At 42.0% G+C, this 21,909-nt stretch overlaps 1 protein-coding gene across 1 annotated transcript in view; it reads right to left on the reverse strand.

Annotated features, from left to right (window-relative positions):
- The window catches only part of Nsf (N-ethylmaleimide sensitive factor, vesicle fusing ATPase), a 138,980-nt gene that overhangs the window by 105,602 nt on the left and 11,469 nt on the right, over window positions 1–21,909 (reverse strand). Inside the window, exons 2-4 of the mRNA XM_036195643.1 lie at window positions 10,888–10,973; window positions 9,134–9,233; window positions 6,199–6,238 (exon numbers count right to left, since the gene is read on the reverse strand). Coding sequence (XP_036051536.1) covers window positions 6,199–6,238; window positions 9,134–9,233; window positions 10,888–10,973 — 226 coding nt within the window. The remainder of the gene's footprint in view (window positions 1–6,198; window positions 6,239–9,133; window positions 9,234–10,887; window positions 10,974–21,909) is intronic.

Below are 21,909 nucleotides of genomic sequence, written 5' to 3' on the forward strand. Positions count from 1 at the left end.
GAGCAATGAATTTCTCTTAACTGCTGAGCCATATGTCTTGCCTCAAAAAAAAAAAAATCTTAAAAACATATAAAAAATAAAGTCAGGCGGTAGTGATATACACCTTTAATATTCGGGAGGTAGAGGCAGGTGGATCTCTGTGAGTTCGAGGCCAAGCTGATCTACAAAGGGAGTTCCTGAACAGCCAAGGCTATACAGAGAAACCCTGTCTTGAAGAAAAAAATACAAAATGGATTTTAAAATTAATTTTGGACAAGGGGTGTTGTTCATTTATGAGTTACTCTGGTCCGATAGTAAGGAGCGAAACAAGAGTCACTGTGTGGCTTTCAAATGACTCATCATTACTAAACACCCAACACTAAGACGTCAGTGGTTCATGAAGACGTTCTCTCCAAAAGAATTCTGAGTCTGTGTATGGACAGATCCTACTGGAATCTAAATAAATCATTTAATCTCTCTGTGCCTTCAGCTGTCAGAGCTGTCACCAGGAAGACTGGATTAGGTAAGTGGTAACAATTAGTAAACTCCACTTCTATTCTAAATTTACTCCATAGATTATAGCCACTCGAGTTGTATGCAAAGACTTTCTGTAATTCTTTGAATGAAATACTTTGGATTGACATCTTAAATGGGGGCAAATATCTTTTAAATATTTCATAAACAAAATAACAGAGCCCCAATAAGGGCTGGAAAATGTACTAAAGATGGAAAAATAAATTCAAGTTTCGGCCCAAAGTTTTAGAATACTCTCCTGCCTACAATTCTGATGTTTTGTTCCCTTGTCACATTTTGTAGCAATTATAGGTTATGGTTATACATTGAGTGACTTTTATAAGAGAGATTCATAGCTGTCCATGTAGTAAAATACTTGTAGCTTGAAACATTGTGAAAATAAACAAGTTGGTAATTCCATTACAGGCATCTGTCCAAAACACTCTTGAACATTTGTCCACAGAGAGATCTATAGGAAGACTCAACTACAGCATGATTTGCAATGACCAAACACTGAGAAACACTGATCAGTAGGAGAAAAAGGAACAAGATGCAGTAAACTCATAAAATGGAACACTGTATAGCAATTTTATTAGAGTAAAATCTTGATCTAATTTAATAAAGACGGCCTCTAAAATACATATTGCACTATCTTCAACTTGAGAAATATGAATATGTATATGAAATGTCATCACTAAACTGTAGTTACTAAACACATTTTAATTTAAGGTCAGTTCCTATACAGCAAAAACCAAGCTGCTTCATTTTCCAAGGCTATGGTCAGCACCACGGACAGTGTCCCAGAAGGTCAGCACCATGGCCAGTCCCAAAGACTCAGGTGTCTGAAGGTGTTCAAAAAGAAGGTGCTGAATTTCTCAGAGATTGTACTAATCAGTGACTTTTACAAATGCTGGAGAGATGGTCCAGCAGTTAAGAGTACTGGCTGCTCTTGCAGAGGACCTGCACATGCTGCCCCACAGCTGTTTGTAACTCCAGGTTCAGGGAAGTTGAATTAAATCTGATAAAATATGACACTGTCAGACAGAAAGAAGACACGCTAGGTGATCCTTCCAGAAAACACTCTCACGCTAAAATGACTGATTTACCTATAAAGCCTCACAGCCAGGACTCCCACCCCAGAACCCCTGAATCGCTTTTCTCCAGAGCACACCTGAATCACCACTGACACTGACAAGCAGTTCCTACCTTTTAGGACCACACCATCCACATCAGCCAGACCCTAGTCTATGCTTCACACAGCTGCCCCACCTGCCTTAGTCTGGACCGATCACTTGACTTACTATTTGACCCATAAAGTCTCCTTGATTCACCTCTCTAAAGATCTGACTCTCAGGTGGGTGGTGGTGGTGCACACCTTTAATGGCAGCACCTGAGGCAGAGGCAGGTGGACCTCTGTGAGTTGGAGACCAGCCTGGTCTACAAGGGCTGTCTCAAAAAAGACAAAAATATCTGATTCTAGACAAGAAACCATTTCTGGTAGAAGGAAACTGTTTTGCAACATAATGTCAGCCATAAAATACATTTTTAACCCACCAAAATTTACAATCTACTGTCTTAGCTACTGTTCTATTGCTGTGGTAAGGCACCATGGCAAAACAACCTATAAAAGAAAGCATTTTATTTGGGGGCTCACAGTTCCAAAGGGTTAGAGTCCATGAGCATCATGGCAGGGGGCAGGGCAGCAGGCAGGCAAACATGGCACTGGAAACAGTAACAAAGCTTACGTCCTGATCCATAAACACAAGGCAGAGAAAAAGGTAACTGGGAATGGCATGGGCTTTTAAAACCTCAAAGCTAGCCCCTAGTGACACAGCTGCTCCAACAAGGCCACACCTCTTAATCCTTCTCAAACAGTTCACCAACTAAAGATCAAGCATTCAAATACATAAGCCTATGGGAGCCATTGACATCCAGAAAACAATTATATTAAATTATATATTTCAGTTATATATAATTTCATATTATGTTAATTAATCATAATATTAAATTATATAAAATATTATATTAAATTAAAGGGCTGGAGAGACAGCTGAGGTTAAGGCAAATACCTGGGTTTAGTTCCAAGCATCCACACAGGGCAGTTCACAAGTGCTTGGAACCCAGTTCTAAGGGCATCCAATGCCCTTGGCCTCTAAAGGCAGCAGCATGCATGTAGGTGAACATATACTCACAAAGTAGCAGGCACACACACATACACAAAAAAAATAAGTCTTTTTGAATTTAAATTTAAAAACATTCTTGTCCTTCTACTTCAACAAATAAATGTAACAAAACTAGAAGCTGGTCCCACATTCAAATGCACCCTCATTATTTCACCAAGTACTTGCTTTCTCTCTGCTGAATAGGGAACCCTGGCTTCACGCACTGACCTACTTCACTTTGGTGCTAACTCCTCCGCTTTCCCAGCTTGGCGTGATGCTTCAGGTGAAGAGGTGATAGTTAAGGGAATCACTTATGTCAGTGTTTCCCAAAATGTTCCTGCGAAGAACCACTTAAAGGTGACTGTCAAAAACACAGACACATGAATCCCCCAAAAGCCTGTGAAACTGTTTTTAAAAATAAACCTTCCAGGCAATCCTTTTAGGCTGGAAAGCACTGACTATGCATTCTTGCATTTTTCTCCATCCGATTCTAAACTAAGCCCCTTCATTTTTACCCCAATTTTCTCATCTCTTATTGATTCCACAATAACTAAAGAGCCGACTAAAGGTAACCGAAATGCTCACCTTCCCTCCAACTCAGAAAAAAAAAGGAAGTTTTTGTGTTTCTAGGCAAACATTCCCACTGGGATGGGATTCTCCCACAGTCCTTTGCTGTCACTCTGCTGAGAGAGATGACCGGTGTGCTACCACTTAACCAGCTTCTCTCAAATACTATCTTCTTTGATCCAGTTTAAAGCTACTAACTCTGAAACATCTTCAGAAGCGCTGGGCTGACAGATAACAGTGGCCCATGACAGCAGAGAGGACAATCATACCACACAGTCCCCAGTGACGGACCACCGTGAAAACCAAGTTACTTGAAAAGAGAGATGAGTGTAGAGAGCTCCCACTGTGGGAAGGGGGAGCAGAAAAGGAAGGGGGGAGGGATGACCACAGATAAAACCCAGGCAAAAACATCCCCCAAAAGACAAATGTAGTACCAAGGGACAGTAAAGCAAAGGCTGGAATTCAGCTAGGCATGGTGGTGGTACACGATTTTAATCCCAGCATTCAGAAGGCAAAAACAAGAGGATCTCTGTGAGTTTGAGGCCAGCCTAGTCTACATTCCAACCAGCGAGGGTTATATAGTGAGACTGTCTAAGACAGACAGACAGAGAGACAGACGGGACGTGGCAGTCTACAGCTCCAGATACAGAGAAACTACTTGAAAGTAAATGAGACTAGAGGTAGCAACATCAATCTTTTCTCCCTTTTTAAAAAGTATTTTGGTTGTGAGCCTAGTCTTTAACAGCTGAACCACTTCTCCAGCCCAATTGTTTCCTTATTTTAATTTTAGCATGGAAGTATTTTGCCTTTATGTATGCCCATGCATCAATGCATACAAGGCCCTTGAGAGCCAGAAGAGGGCATCAGATCCCCTGGGACTGGGATTACAGAGGGTTGTGAGCCTTTATTTGGGTAATGTGATCTAAGCCTGGGTCCTCTGAAAGAGCAGCCTGTGCTCTTAACCACTGAGCCATCCCTCCAGCCCCGACATCAGCTATTTTGAAGGATCAGATAAAGAAAGGCTGGTGCTTTGAGAAATGTAGGAGTGCAGTAAAAAGGGCAGTTAAAGGGGCTGGAGAGATGGCTGAGCAGATAAGAACATTGGCTGCTCTTCCAGAGGAAGAGCAATACCTCAATACCCAGCAACCACAGGGCAGCTCACCACTGTCTGTAACTCCAGCTCCAGAGGGTCTGACACTCTCACACAGACATACATTCAGGCAAGACACCAATGTATATAAAATAAAAATAAATAAAATCTTTTATTTAAAAAAAAGGCAATTAGAAAAGAAAATTAAGAATCATATAAAACCAACAGAGAAACAGGCTATGTCAACCAACCTTTCCCTTCACCTCAAAAGTTATCCACAGTGAAGATTGTACTTCTCCATAGTAAGAGAAAAGAATGTTCCTAGACCAATAATATTATCCATAAACCACAAGAAAGATAGATACTTGCTTGCAAAGTCAGTATAAAAAGAAAGCAAGGGTTGGGGATTTAGCCTAGCAAGCACAAGGCCCTGGGTTCGATCCTCAGCTAAAAAAAAAAAAGAAAGAAAGAAAGCAACATATAACAAAACACCACATTTCAATTGTGAAGTGTCTTCTCCCAAACATCCATGAAATAGAAAACAAAACAAAACAAAAAGACACACACACAAAAACACACGTCATAATTTAATTCATCTATCCTTAGATAAATCTTTGGGGTTTTTGTTATTTGTTTTTGCATGTGTATGTATATGGTCTGAGCACAGTATGTGTGTGTGGGGGGGGAAGCAAGTGCATGCACATATATGTGAAAACCTACCTTCATAGATTTCCACCCTATATAATTGAGGCAGAGTCTTGTTATACCTGGAGCTTACTGATTCTGCTGGTCTAGCTAGCCAGCTCACTCTACTGTCTCCTCCTCCCAAATGCTGGGATTATAAGTAGGCTACCACACCCATCCAACATTTATGTGGGTGCTGGGGATCTGAACTCCTGGTCCTCCTGTGTTCATGAGCACTAACCCATCTTTCCAACCTGTGATTTTGTTTCTTCTTATGATCTGGGGATCCAATATAGGGCCATATACACACACACGTTAGGTGTGCCAGTTGTTGTCAACCTGACATAAACTACATTGGTCTGGGAGGAGGAACCTCAATGAGGAAGTGCCTCCATTAGATTGGCCTGTAGGCAAATCTATGGGGTGTTTTCTTGTCCAATGATTGATGTGGGAGGGTCCAGCCCACTCCGGGCAGTGCCGCCACCAGGCAGATAGTCCTGAATTGTATAAGAAATCAGGCTTAGAGAGCCATGGAGGGCAAGCCTGTAAGCAGTATTCCTCGGTGATCTCTGCTCTGGTTCCTGCCTCCAGGTTCCTGCCCTGCATGACTTTCCGCCTTGGCTCCCAACAAGGGCGGAGTGTGATAGCAGTGCGTAAGCCAAACAAACCCTTTCCTCCCCAAGTTGCTTTTGGTCATCTTTATTGCAGCAATAGAGGGCAAGTCACTCCAAGAGGCAAGCACTCACTGAGCTCCACCAGCCTCCTCACAACTAAATCAGGAAACTAAGACTGAACAGAAATAAGCATGAGAAAGGCAATGAAATCTCCCACCAGAGAGCAAGGCCAAATGAACTGACTAAGAGTCTGTGAATGAGGGCAGGAAAAGTAAGATTTTTTTAAAGATTAAAATGGTCAGGGGCCAGGGAGACAGCCCAGCTGGTAAAATGCCTGCCCTCTAAGCACGAGGGCCCGAGCCCCTTGTGCTCTGGCAACCAGAGCTGATGAACTGTAATGATCGTAGGACGTGCTTTATTGAGAAGAGGCGGGCTACAGGCAGCACACCTTTGCTCTGTCTGCAGAGCTCTCACTGGTACTCTGACGGGATGAACGGTTACAGCCCAATAATCAGTAACTATATAGATCTTAATAACTGTCGGAAAAACACGGAAACCCAGCTTTAGAGAGCTAAAAAATACCACCTACCTTCTATTTCCTGCCCAATAGAAAGTCCAGCCCATTTTCGCTATAAAATAAATGAGAAAGAGAGAAAAAAAAAAAACAAGTTAAAATCAAGTCACTCAGAATCAGAGAAATAAAAAGATGAATAGCCATGAATTTCAGGAAGACGCTGTAAAGCCCAGACACAGTGTGTTGTTACGTGCTGAACTGTGACCCCACATCCTATTTTCCAGTCTTTAGCCCCCAGGACCTGTAGGTCCCACTGCATTTAGAATTAGGGTCTTTGCAGACTACATGAGGATAAGCCCTGAGCCAACATGACTAGGGACACAAGGAGAACGTCGAGAAACTGAAGTGAAGCCAGTCAGGGGCTGCCAACACCATCCCCGGCTGGTCTCTGTCAGCCTTCCCAGAGCACTCAGAGGCAGCTTGACTCCATGATACCTTTTCAAGTTCCTAGCCTTCAGGACTATGAGAGAATCATATTTTTTCATTTTTATTTTCTTTTTTAACATTTTTTTATATTGTTTAAAATTTCTATTTTTTTAAAGATTTATTTATTTATTATGTATACAGTGTTCTGTTTGCATGTATCCCTCCAGGCCAGAAGAGGGCACCAGATCTCATTACAGATGGTTGTGAGCCACCCATGTGGTTGCTGGGAATTGAACTCAGGACCTCTGGAAGAACAGTCAGTGTTCTTAACCTCTGAGCCATCTCTCCAGCCCTAAAAAATTTCTATTATTTTAAGTTAACCAAATTGTGGTTCCTTTTTTAAAAGATAATCCAAAAATGAATGTTTATTAGACCTTATAGAAATTTTTGAAGCTTTTTTGTTTTGGGGATTTGGTTTTTATTTGTTGTTGATGTTGTTTGAGACAGGGTTCCACTACATAGCCCAGGCTAGCCTGGAACTTGGAAGCCTTCTTCTTCTTTTTTTTTTTTTTTGGTTTTTTGAGACAGGGTTTCTCTGTGTAGCTTTGCGCCTTTCCTGGAGCTTGCTCTGTAGACCAGGCTGTCCTCGAACTCACAGAGATCTGCCTGGCTCTGCCTCCCAAGTGCTGGGATTAAAGGCATGCACCACCACCACCTGGCGGAATGCTTCTTAGTGTGTGCCACTGTGTGCCAGCATGCCTGGTGTGCCTGGAGTGTCCTTCTAGAGCAAAGCTGGCTGGTGTGGAAAGCTTTGTATGACGTAACATACCTCACCGTCTTCACTCTGACAGCTGTTTCTGTATTAAGTACACAGCTGCCGTTAGTTTTGTATGACTTGTTAGAATATCACAAATACAAATTTAATTCATGAAATTAAACTAAAACTAGTCAGATGATCCACACTGAAACTTAAGCTGGGACTCAAACCATGATCTGGTTAGGATTACCCTGTGCAGTCTGCCCAAAAAATTTTCAGGCACTCAAAGCCAGTCCCAGTCTTGACTACACTGGCAAAAGGCAGGATGGAATGCATGCAGGTAGGAATTCAAGGGCTACCTTGACACAGATTAAAAATCAGCTATTACTGAGAACATTCCATAGACTGCTGAGAAAAAGAACTTGATGTAATGGGTAGCTGTTCTAGCTATGACTTTGAAGCACCTCCCCTAGTGAGGTAGCAGGTAACTGTTATACCTGCCTGTGACCATGAAGTACATGCCCCTGGGGTGTGGCCGCTCAGGCCCCTTAAGACCTGGGATGCATGTACACAACACTCTCTTCACTCCCTCGTGGTTTTGGATGCTGGAGACAGACCAGGTGAAAGAACAGCGTGGGACTGTGCCTCAGCCTTCCAGGACCCTGCAATAATTCCTCTGTTCTGTATCATAAGTTTCCCTTCTCTAATAAATTCCTTTGCCCATTAAGCAGACTCCGTGGACTGCTAGCAATATCTTTACTCAATAACTTCCGGCTGAAAACTCACAGCTTGCCTACTCATGTGACCCCAGTGGATTCTGAGGCAGGTGGTTAAAAAGGTGCTACACCACGAACATGTGCAGTGAGTGTTCCCCTTTCAACTTCTTCCCCACAGGTCACATTCCTTCCTCTGCCCCACATCCCCTAAAATATCCACTGTAAAATGCCACTTTCTATCTGGCCAAGATGACACTTAATGATGTTAGTTAAACCTGACTGTGGATTCCTCACACTCTGCCTGCCCACTGTTACATGCACCATCTTCCCAGCTCTAGAGAAGCCCAGAAAGTTAGGTAGTAATCTAAGCAACTACTCTTTGAAGGTTAGGTCTGACACTACAGCATTATAAAACCTCTGCCGGGGGCTGGAGAGATGGTTCAGTGGTTAAGACCACTGGCTGCTCCTCCAGAGGATGGAGTTCAATTCTCAGCACGCACATGGAGGCTCACAACTATTTGTAAATCCAGTTCCAGGGAATCAGACACCTTCATACCAATGCACATAAAATAAAGTTAAATAAATTCTTATAAAAGCTCTATTATTAGATGTCGATTTATAAAAAAAAAAAAAAAAAAAAAGTGTTATTTTTCTGTTACCCTGGGATTCAGCATCAAAAGAACATCACACCTTTTCCAAGAGCTAACTGACATTACTTCAGAGGTTTTTTATAATTAGAAGAAAAATTAAGACAATGCAAAGGTATTGCTGTAAATAACTGACAATTAAGAATGTATCTTTAGGGCCTGTAAGAAGGTTCAGAAGGTTCAAGTGTCGGCTGTCACATCTAATGACATGAACTTGAGACCCAGGACCCACATGATAGAGTGACTCCTACCAGTCATTCTCTGGCCTCCACTGTGGCACATGTGCCCTCCCCTGAAACAAAATGAATGAACACTCTTTCAAAGAAGAATGTATCTTTGAACTCTTTATGCAGTCTACAGGTGTCTTTCTGCAGTATGAGTCAATACAGTTCCAGGGCGATGCTTGCTTAAAATGGCTCTGCTGCAACTTCCAGGCTGTAAGAAAACGTGCTGTCATTTGTTACCTGAGGCAAGCTGAATGCAATGCTTCCTGGAACCACTGATGGGTGAGTCCTCAGTGTAAATATGTATTTGTGATTGGGGGACGTCCTCACGATCACATGCCTAAAAGACAAGAGCACAATCAGGACCCCAAATCAAGGAGAACATGTCTTCTACACGTGTTCTTCCCATACACAGGTAGAAACATGGCATCACATGAGCGTCCTGATAGAAAACCACAAACTCAGTTCCCAGAAACTGTACCTCCAAATGTCTTCTAGACATAAAGACACCTGGCCTAGACAAATCCAGCTAAGCACATTCAGTTCAATGCATCAACTTCGTGACATTCCCAGTTTACAGGGAACTGAAGCAGTGATTCAGAGTCCTTGTTATTAAGTAAAAGAAAGATGAATTTCCTTTCCTGAGGGTAATTTCACATATCCCAATAAAATAAATGTAGGAGAACCAAAGGTAGATGAGCTAGGATATAGATGATACAGCTGTTAGTTTTTACGGTTGTTTATTAAATCTTTCGTCAGACTCTCAAAGCTTGAACATTTATGATAGCAATATATAAAATAGCTATTAAAAATGAAAATTTCCTCAAATCAACTTTCATACAGATGTCAAAATTTCAAAGAATTCTGGACCAATTCATAAGTCATCAGACATTATCCACAACATACATATTACATAAATTCACCTTATGATAATCTTCTACCCCAGGAAACTAATGAGTCCTTTGAGATAGACTCTTCAACTTGTTATGGGCCAGCACTATCTTTTGTATATAAAGGAGGGTGGGGATGGGAATAGCTGTACAAGAGCCTACACAGGCCAGGCACACACCATGCCATGTGTCACCACCCAACCCACTATCTTTCAACAAGTAGCTTTTTTACAAAGTTATATTTTTTAATGTTATAGTTAGTATTTACATATACTGCTTTGCTGCTAAAACACAAGCCCCTTATGTCTACTATATTTTAAGTGGAAAGTTTATGTGAAAGAATTCCATAAAACTCTCTCATTGATCACTGACACTTCAGTACATTTGTTGAAAATCTTACCTTCAGTTTGCCATCAGAGAATGTTCAATACCATCTTCCGCTCATGCTGAGGCTTATTCTATAAGACCCCAGAGACAGCCTTTTGATGTAGATGGCACTGAACTTACCAACCGCCTTTGGAAGGTCAGTAGGAGATGAGAATCAGTTAGGATAAATTATGATGAAAATTCCTTTAAAGATTTGAGGGTTTTGTAAATCTTCAACTTTTACGTCTCTCTCATTATCACAGTAACAATGATCACACTAGTAAAAATTATGGAGGGCTTGCTGACATGCTGGGCACCAGTGTAAATATTATATCGGAGTAAGTTATTCCTACAACTCCCCCATTTTATAGATCAGGACACAGGAACACAAAGATGTCAAACGCCTTATCTGTGGTCATCAGTTTGTGACTGTCAGAACGAGGACCAAACTTGAACGACGTGACTTCAGAGCAAGATGACTACCAGCCACACTATGTGATCCCTGTACCAAGCGTGTCTATGCTAAGAAAATCAGCTTCTAAAGAGGTTCTATGTAGTATGTATACTGTATCAAGGTTTGACATAGTAATGACTGAAATATATAACTCTCATCTCCATTTTCCAACTCGGCAAGAGTAATAAAAAAGGTAATTTCCCAAAGTTTCCCTACAATGAGTCTTTGCAAGTTTCTATAAAAATCTTAGCAAGTTCAAAGAATCAAGTCAGATGGCTACTCACTGGCCAGATTGGTAATCCTTCTCATTCACAACCGCACAGTTACTTAAAGACAGTTCATCAGTAGGGCATCTCGCAGCTTGCATACTCTGTAAGATCAGAAACACAAGATTAAGTCATGCTTTCTAACCTGAAAGGACATGGCATGACCCTGCTCCTTACTCTCGATCCTGTCTTTCCTCCTCCTGGATAGCAGCAAGCCCTTGATTGGGGAAGCTGTCCATCTCTCATTTCCTGTGGCTTGTGTGACTGCAGATACACATACACACCTATCTTCCCTCCCCCGTGGCACTAGAAGAAAGCACTCTTCCTTGACACACTACTACATGAAGACTTTCCACTTTAAATGACAGCAGTGTCCTGGAGAAAGCATAGGCCACAGACGAGGAATACACAGTTGGAAACACAGACCCGACCACCAAGTCAAAGACTATTGCGTAGAACCAGTACATTCTTTTTCTGCTCAAGCTTATTTGAATTGATTTTCTGTCTCTTTCACAGAAAAGAATCATGACTGGTAAAATGAAATAAGTCAAATAGTAAGTCTGATTAAAATTGTCATGAAAAGCATCTTTCTATAAGAGACTCCCAAGTGGCTATGAATTATATTTCCTACAGATAAAAGAAAATCAGCTTCCAGCCTGAAGCAAGAAGATTACTGCAAGTTTGAGGCTAGCCTGGACTATAAAGCAAGACCCTGTCTTGAAAGAGAAAACAAAACAAAAACAAAACCACACACACAAAAAAATCCTTCCAAACATTTCTCAACAAAAATAACTATAAGATGTACCCAAAAAGAAAAACAGCAACCAATGGCCTTTTTAGTCAACACCTACTAGTCAAATATTCTTCTAAATAATGATTTTTGTTTTCCTAGAAGAGACACAAAGTCCTGAAGTGCAGAAAAACACTGCCGTTACTGCCTTATTCACAGGTAAATTACTGCTCCAGGTTGGTCAGAACCAAAGAGGCGCGCAGGATGTCACTGAGGTCAATTTTATGGAAACAAGGTCTTTACAACATTGAATCTTTCCTACACTCCACATGGACAGAGGTAGTGGCTATCAAAAGATTTCCTTTTTAAAGTATTTTATAGTCTGTGTGACATATGCCACATGTTGTGGGTGCCTAAGGGGGCCAGGACAGAGTGTCAGATCCCTGTAGCTGGAGTCAGGGTCAGTTGTGAGCCACCCAGTGTGGGTGCTGAGAACCAGACTGTTCCTGTCAAGATAAGCAAGAGCTCATAACTACCGAGCTATTGCTCCAGCCTGTCTTGTCTTTTCTTTCCTTTTTAAAGGTCATACAGGGATGACTGGTAATTACAAAATACTTAAAAGAGCTTAAGGTGTTGGTGCACATCTGTAATGGCAGCTGACTTGAGGCTGAGGCAGGAATACTACAGCTTTCAGGCCAGCCTGGACATCACAGTGAGTTCCAGGCAGCCTAAAGCACAGTAAGACCTTGTCTCAAAAACAAAACAAAACAAAAAGGGTTTCAAAGCAGGAACGAGTTATATAATTATTTTATTAAAAATGAGTGTTTCAAACATGATAACTGTTTCTAAAGAGATTATAGTAGCAAAATACCAAAAAGATACTATATTGACAAAAACTTGCCCTACACCTTCCCATAAAATAAAATAAAAATGCTTTCCAAAATGGAAAAAAAAATATTGTTCTAATGAATATTGCATTTCAAAAATGGATATCTGCAAACGGTACTATTGCTAAGTGACAGCACTATTGAAAAGAGCATCTTCAGACCACTGGCTCAACTGTGAAGGCACTGGCTGCCAAAGCCTGGCAACCTGAGTTTGATCCCTGGGACCTGCACAGGAAGGAGAGAATGGACTCCTGAAACCATCCTCAACCTCCACGCCCATGAATACATTCAACCTAAAAACAAACTCCAAACGTGTGTGTGTGTGTGTGTGTGTGTGTGTGTGTGTGTGTGTGTGTGTTTTAAAGTCAGGAACAGAACAGAACAGAACAGAACAGAATAGCTTCTAAGACAATCCACCTGGTGGCTTTCAGGGGTTTTTCTGAACACATTCATTAGCACTATGAAAAGTGTAATGCATTTTGATTAATTTGCAGAAAAACAAGTAGACAGATGGAAATGTACTAGCCACATTTCAGGAAAACATTTCCATAAATGGTGATTAGTTTGATTTAGAAAAAAAAAAAAACAAAAAAACAAAAAACACAGACTATCATCATTTCAAAAGTGCAGCCAAATTCCCTTACTTTGATCTAGGCTTTGATTGCCACTAAAATGGAGTGTCAAAATAAGCTAAATTTAGGAACAGGCCTTTGAACAGATGTATTGAAAAACATTTAAGCAAGATCTTTAAAGAACAGCCAGATGGTGGTAATGCCCTTCTTCAATCCAGCACTCAGAGGCAGAGGCAGGATCTCTGTGAGTTCGAGGCCAGCCTGGTCTACAAATCAAGTTCCAGGCCAGCCAGAGCTGATATACAGAGAAACTCTGTCTCAAAACAAAATAAAACAAATAAACAAACAAAAGATTTCAAAGAACAATGACTCACCACTTTATGGGTTACTAGTAAAGTAAAAACATGAGATTATACATTGGATCGATAGCTTGCTTATTCTTTTCTGTATGTTTCACTATATATATAAAATATTAGTATATCATCAGTGAATACATAATATGGACATACTGGAGTTATATAAACACTTTTTATGTGTGGGATTCATGATCAAATGTTTGGAAATCACTGATTTCCCATGACATGAACAGAGTGAAGGTTATAAGTTCACCTTCCAAATGAAACAGCCTTTTGCTTAAGGTCATACCTTGACCAGCCGGCCGTCAAAAACACATTGAGCTATTTAAAGTTTTCTATCTTCCCAGAGTCTCTTCACCCCCAAATTTCTTCCTTTTATGATACTCCCCCTAAACTCACATCCCTTACTCGGCCAGTCCCTATACACTCCACAATCCCCAGCGAAGGCAATACTTATTCCAGGAGACATTCTGGACAGCTGCCTCTCCCACCTAAACTGATGAAAGGTAACCGGAAGCCCTGGATATGTCCGTGTGGTCCTCCTACACGCCAGAACCATGCACAGGGCAAGTCTTAAGAACATGTCTGTCCTTCCTGGTGACCGCTCCTGGGCCTGGCACACAGTGAGTGCTTTTGAAACATTACAGATTAATACAAACCTGTTTCAACTGCATTTTAAACCGCCCAAAGAACAAGTGTACACAGCACAAGGTCATTCAGGATATGACATAATCAGACTCAAATGACTTAACAGTTCAAAGTTACACAGCTTGGGGCTTAGAAGACAGCTCGGGAGATGGGGACAGGAGATCCCCGGAGAAAACTGGTTAAGGTGTCTAGCCATATCTGGGAGCTGAGTTTGGCTGAGAGCTGCTACCTCAATGGATAAAGAGGAAGAGCAATTGAAGATGAACCTTGACACTGTCCTCCTGCTTTACATGTAAACACAGAACACATGTGCACACACAAACATGTGCACCTACACACATGCAAAAACATGCATATACAAATGCACACCATACACAAACACACATGGAAAAACAGAAAACAATAAATAGAACAAAATTACACAACTGATAAAGCCAACACAATACGAACTTTACAAAATGTAACCTGTTTAACTGTCCGTGTCCTTTGATAAGGAGTGGGGTGGGGATCTGCGGATAGCATCTGGCTGGCCAATTTAAACAGATGCTATGACTGAAAGGCCTCCCTATTAGAACCCAGAAGCATCTGTGTTTATGGTAAGCCAAGCAGGGGATCTCATTTTAAAACAAAGTGTAAGTCCCTATAAATAGTGGAGTTGTCTACTTACCATAGAAGTGCCAAGGGAAAATTCCACAATTTTTCTGACACTGGCTTTGCCTCTAGGGAACAATAATAAAAGCCAACCACCACAGACCTACAGCCTTTTAAACATGAAGTCACAATCAGTGATGGGTAGTTTTATTAACTTGAGCTGTTTGAATTACTGGAACACAAAAGTGTTTAAGGATATAGAGATGTCTTCATTGTAACAACCTCAATTCCCAAACATTACAGAGCACTGTGGACCGCTGGACATTACAGAGCACTGTGGACCGCTGGACATTACAGAGCACTGTGGACCGCTGGACATTACAGAGCACTGTGGACCAGTGGACATTACAGAGCACTGTGGACCGCTGGACATTACAGAGCACTGTGGACCGCTGGCTATTTGAAAGACAGGCAATGTCAACAAACCAAAGGGAACAGCGATGTAAGTAATTATGCCACTGGTTATTCCAAAAGCTTTCAACAGCAGAGAATTTGCTGCTCTTCAAAAAAAAAAAAAAGTGTGTGGAGGGGAGCACTGGAGCAAGATTTCTCTGGACAGTATTTGAGTTTAGGAATGTAAGTAACACACTCTTGTGTAAAGGTTCCCTGAAGAAAATGGATTACTTGAGTGAACTTTTAAATCAAATAACAGTACAGCAAAATAAGCCGAGAAAATAGATATGAGGCAGCGAGTGTAGCACTCTCCTGTGATCTTAGCACTGGAGAGGCGGAGACAGGAAGATCAGCAGTTTAAGATAGTCCTCGGCTATGTAGGGACTTAAAGTCCAGCCAGGGCTGCACGAGCCACTATCCCGAAAGAGAAGAACTGAAAAGGAGAGCAGTATGTTAGCAGACTAGAACAGGCTCCTGACCAAGCAGTCCCTCCTACCCTGACTATAACCTTAAAAACACACCGCCTTTCCTCTGGTGCCTCAGGCCTTGGTTACATTTCTCCAGAGACGCGCATATTCCTACAGGAGAGAGGAGAGCAAAATATAGAAACTTGCCCCAGGGCCAGGCCAGATGACAAACCCCTCTCAATTATTTCTCCTAGAGGATCATTTCTGAAAAACTAATGGTTTAGAATTGCACTTGCACTATGTGTATGTGTGTCTGAGGGGCGAGGGGTGGGGTGCTCGCATCTGTAATCCAAGCATTGGGGTAGCTGAGGCAGGAAGAAGATGACCACGAGTTTCTCCCCAGACCGTTTCAACATGAGACTGTCTCAGAGAAAGATAAAAGGAACCCTTCACTTTTCAACAAAGTGACCCCCAGACATACAACTGGTAACGTAATGAAAACTTAGAACTCCATCTTGGAGTATCACTACCCACATTTCAAGTGCCTTATCACTAGCACTGCAGATCGTTTCAAGGGATGCGATTGGTCCAGAGCCACACAGAGATGTCATCATAAATGCCCACCTGCAGGGCTACAGAACCTCTGATGCTGTAAACTCCTACCATATTTTCTGCTTAAAAAAAAAAGTGTGCTTGCTTTGTTGTTCAAGAGCCCAGGCTACTTGAAACTCATCCACATGCAGGCCATGGTACATGCAGACACCTCCCCACCCCGCAACCCCAGACATAAATAAATGCAATTTGTTTTTTTTTTTAATTCTGAAGTTGTAGGGTACTAGAAATGATGGGATGGGGGATGGGAAGCATGGTGTGCCAGTTATTTTCAAAAGTCTCTTGGAATATCCTTGGCATTCCCTAACTCAGACAAATACTCTGCACATGAGTGGAACCTATTGACACCTATCAAGTCCTCAAGATTCTTTTTTTTTTTTAATTAAGGAATTTTTATTCATTTTACACACCAACCACAGATCCCCCTCTCTTCCCTTCTCCTGCCCCTCCAGTCTTCCCACTCTCCAACCCACCCCACATTCCCTTCTTCAACAAGGTATGGCCTCCCATGGGTAGTCATCGGAGCCTGGTACAATCAGTAGAGGCAGGTCCAAGCCCCTCCCCCTGCATCAAGGCTGTGTAAGATGTCCCATCATAGGCACTGGGCTCCAAAAAGCCAGCTCATGCACCAGGGATGGATCCTGATCCTACTGCCAGGGGGCCCCCTAAACAGTTCAAGCTATACAACTGTCTTGCTTATGCAGAGGGCCTAGTCCAGTCCCATGGAGGCTTCATAGCTGTTGATTTGAAGTTCATGAGTTCCCACTTGTTTGGTTTGGTTGTCTCTGTAGGTTTCTCCATCATGATCTTGAGACTCTTTTATAAATTTAAATTCTAAAACATTTTCAGTTTGGTCTTTCTGGGGAAACCCATGCCAGAAAACAGGAACATCAAAGGCTGACAACATCAAATACTGGCAACAGGATGAAGCAGTTTCATACAGTTCATGTGGCCTAGCAAATGTAACCCCAGGTCTTTGGCCAAGAAACTGAAAACTTATGTCCACACAGACACTATACATAAAGGTTCATAGCATCTGTATTCACGAAGACAAAACTGAAAACATCACAAGTCCTCCAAAAGATGAGTGGGTAAACAACTATGTCATAGCCATGAAATGAAATACTAGTAGCAATTAGAGAGAAATTAATCATTGGTATATGTTTACTGTTCTAAAGGCAGTGGGACCTGGGAGAATGGAGCCAGTCAGTGAGATGGATTAAAGCCTCATGCAACAGCCAACTTTATTCTGAGCATCAGACAATTTATACTCCAAGGGTCAAAAGAAACAAAAAAATCACCTGAGTTACATTCTCGTAAGTTCAAGCTGTATACAGTCACAAGGACAAGGTGCGTGTGGACATGTGTAAACATTTACTAGAATAGCAGAAGCAAGGAACAATGAGTGATCTGAAGTGAACCCACTCCTAGCCACAACACCTGGGGGCAGCATGAAAACACATTCCCAGAACAATCCCATGTTCTAAAGAAACTGAGGTCACAAGACTGTTTCCTTGGGATTTTTCTCACAAGCACTCAGAATTCTCCTCACACGACTTCATTCTTGGGCCGTGTTTTGACAGGTATATACACGGAGAACTTCAAAAATGTAATGTTGAGTAAAAGAAGCCAACTATGGAAATGCAATCATATGGTGTTTGTGCTTTGTGTCTGGCCTATTCCACTTAGTGCAATGTTTTCAAGGTTCAACCAGGTTGGAGCACATATCATCTATACTTCATTATTTCTGCAACTGGGCTATATCCCATCATATGGACAGACCACATTTGTTTATCATTTCATCTGCAACGAACATTCAGATTGTTTCCATCTAGGAGCTTTAAGAATAATGCTGCTCTGAACATCCAAGCAGAAGAGTTATGTGGAATTTGGGGGTTTTGTTTGTTTCGTTTGTTCGTTGAGACAGGGCCTTGCTACACAGCCAACTGTGATCTCTACCTTGTGATTCTCCTGCCTCAGTCTTGGAGTGGCAAGATTACAGTGTGCACCTCCATGCCTGGCTCTATACCCAAGTTTACATATAAACATATGTCTTCAATTTTCTCATATGTGCTAACCAGGTATCACGTTTACAAATGATTTCTCCCATTCTGGAGGTTGTCTTCACTTTCATAATCATCCTTTGACATATGAAAATTTCCATTTGATAAAATTCCATTTTTCCTGATTGCTTATGCTTTTGTATCACATCTTAAAAAAGCATTGCAGGTTGGGCCGTGGTGGTGCACGCCTTTAATCCCAGCACTCGGGAGGCAGAGGCAGTTGGATCTCTGAGTTTGAGGCCAGCCTGGTCTCCAAAGTGAGTTCCAGGAAAGGCGCCAAAACTACACAGAGAAACCCTGTCTCAAGGAAAAAAAATTGCTTAATCCAAAAGCATGCATTTTTTAAATCTACCCTTCCTTGGAAGAATCACAGTTAGGTCTTTGAACTATTCAGCTCATTATTTCTAATGCTAATACATGGAACTGTTGCCTTATTTCCACTTCTAGATTGTCCATTGCCAGTGTACAGAAACAAGGCTGGCTTCTGGATATTGCTCTTCTCTGGTACGGCTTTGCCGAACCTAGTTACTAACTCTAATTCATTTTTTTCAGATAGATAAATTTGTTTTTAGGACTGTCATCTATGGCTGGAGATGTAGCCCCAATGGTAGAGCACATACCCAGCATGCACCGAGTCTCTAGGCTCAATCCCCAGTTCAACCCAAAACACCAACAAAGGAAAACCACACCATCCACATAGTGGTGGCTACAGGTGCCTTTATTCCTTTCCTTCCCTTGCACGTTGGCCCCACCTACAACTGGCAATGATGGTAAACGAAGGCCCAAAGGAGACAGCCTAGTCTCTGTCCTGATCTCCAGAGGAAGCTTTTAACCCTCACCATGAAATATGATGACGGCTGTGGGCTTTTTAGTTGGTTGAATGTTGTTTTGTGAACCAAATTTTGACAGTGCCAACTCATAAGGTTGCTCCGAGAATCTAACAAGAAAAGATCCTGTGAAGGTGTTTTCAAAACTGCAAGATGCCGGGTTCGTTTTGGGATTGTATTCCACAACACAGTGTTCCTACTCCAAACAAAGTTTACTCCAAAAATTGCTAAAGAAATAAAAACAAATTGGCCCCAATTCTTCAAAAACAAATGAAAATACAGCGATGCACCTAAAGACATTACAAAGTCTGAGGTCTAGTGAGTACCATGTCTTCAAAGCCGCAAACTACATCGACAGGCCTCATGATAGTGACCAAAATTGTTGTATTGTTCTGAAGCTCTGTAATTACACACACACACACACTCACAAAGTATTTTTAATACTAAGAGGTTTCTTGCTTAACATAGCTTAATAACAATTATAAGCATAACATAATGGTAACGATTACATATTTTATAATTTAGAAATTACTTTTAAATACTTATGTCCAAATGGCTGATTTTCAGTAAACAGAAATTACTAGCATACTTCTGTTCCTTAGATAGGATCTTTTGGGCAAGCTGGGAATACAGGGTCAGCACTTGAGTGTTCACATAGCATACCAAAAAAAAAAAAAAGAAAGGAAAAGGAAAGGAAAGGGGAAAGGTCGGCATCCAACATGGCTCCCCCCAGGGCCACACAGAAAAGCCCCCCTTTTCTCTCGTCTTCTGTCTCTACACTCTAGCACCTTCTCTGGGTTCTGAGGCCACATACACTTAAGGCAGAACTGCACACAAACGGCTGGGAAGAGGGGCTGGCACACAGTGAGGGGCAGGCGGCCTGGCTGACGTGAGGAAGGGACAGCTGTTTTGCTGACAGGACGGTGCTAGAAGATAGCGGCCCTGTGGGATGCTGGTAATACCTCCTTCCTTAAACTGGGTATTCATTAACTTAGGTGTGTTTATTTTGGAAATGTGGAACCAATGTCAGGCGGTAGTGATGCACGCCTTTAATCCCAGCACTTGGGAGGCAGAGGCAGGCGGATCTCTGTGAGTTTGAGGCCAGCCTGGTCTACAGAGTGAGATCCAAGACAGCCAGGGATACCCAGAGAAACCTTGTCTCGAAAAAAAATAAGAAAAAAAAAATACAATGTCTATGTTTCTGTGTGCATGTTTTGGGATGTTACAGGTGTTTCCAAAGGGGCTGGACTGGTTTGTCTTCATTCCTTCCAGCAGGGTGTTAGGACTTCAGCTGCTCTACACGGGTGCCCTTGGGATCTTGGTGCTTCACCTACTTCCTGGTGAGAGTACAGCACTGCTCCCCTGAGCTTCAGTTCCTATTCCTCTGATGATGAATGAGGTCAAGCACTTAGCAAATGTTACAGATACAGTCTTTCTGCAATGCCTGTTTGAACCTTTTGTCTGTTTTTCTACTGGCTTTCTGTTGTTTCTTTTTATGATTAGTTGGCAGGGTTTTATTTTGTTTTGTTTGTTTTTGTATTTTGTATTCTAGGTACAAGTTCTACCAAATACACATGCTTTAAGTATGTTCTTGCACTCTGCAGCCTGTCTGCCCTCTCTCCCGTGGTGTATGCTATGGAAGGACTTTGGTGATCTCCCACCCACACACATTGATATACTGAGGTGCTAAAACCTAAAACCTGCACAGCTACTCCAGTGGCTACTCTGGAGACAGGCTTCTAGCCTTCTAAGAAAAGACATCTCTCTCTCCACGATGTGGGCACACAGCTAGAAGGCTGTATTGAGTCCAGATAGAGAGCACTTACCAGTCTATCATGCTGGCACCCTGATTTTGAACTTCCAGCCCCCTGAACCAGAAGAAAATATGTTTCTGTAGTGGAAGTTTTCTCCAGGCCCACAGCCACTCAGATCCAAATAAACACACAGAGGCTTATATTAATTACAGACTATATGGCCTAATGGCTGAGGCTTCTTGCTAGCTAGATCTTCCATCTTAAATTAACCCATTTCTATAAATCTATACCTTGCTACATGGCTCGTGGCTTGTGGCTTACCGGTATCTTTACACCTTGCTTCTTATGGAGGCAGCTGGCAGTGTCTCCTGACTCAGCCTTCCTGTTCCCACAATTCTCTTCTCTGCTTGTCCTGCCTTTACTTCCTACTTCCTGCCTGGCTACTGGCCAATCAGCATCTTATTTATTAACCAATCAGAGCAACACATTCACAGCATACAGAGTGATATCCACAGCATGTTTCTGTTGTTTAAGCCACTCCATATGTAGGATTTTGTTATGTCAGTCTGAGCAAAGTACAACAATGCCTTCTGGTAAGCAGTCTTCAATTTAATGAAGTCTGTTTTTACTCCTTTATAGCAACTTCTGGCTTCATTCTGTTTAAGAAATCTGCTGCTGGGTGGTGGTGGTACATGCCTTTGGGAAGCTGAGGCAGGCAGATCTCTGAGTTTGAGGCCAGCCTGGTCTACAGAGTAGTTCCACAACAGCCAGGGCTATGCAAAGGAGAGGGAGAGAGAGAGACAGAGAGAGAGAGAGAGAGAGAGAGAGAGAGAGAGAGAGAGAGAGAGAGAGAGAGAGCGCCTGCTGGTCTCTAGCTTTTCAGTCACTTTCTGGTCTCACTTCTAGTTTACTTACCCTGCTCAACAGAGAGCTCTGTACCTTGAGTGTGCTGCTCAGTATTTACCCCTTATAAGACTGCGAATTTAAGCTAATTAACAGTTATCCATAAAGTTATCCATACAGACAAGACAGTTGTAAATATTTGTAACCCAATCATTGCCTCCATGACTTAAGCTAATTTAAGTCAATTCCCAAATCAGAGTCATGCAGGAGGACTTTTTGTGCTGTCAGATCCAGCAG

This window comes from Onychomys torridus, chromosome 8 (genome assembly GCF_903995425.1).
Source record: "Onychomys torridus chromosome 8, mOncTor1.1, whole genome shotgun sequence".
Taxonomy (NCBI): domain Eukaryota; kingdom Metazoa; phylum Chordata; class Mammalia; order Rodentia; family Cricetidae; genus Onychomys; species Onychomys torridus.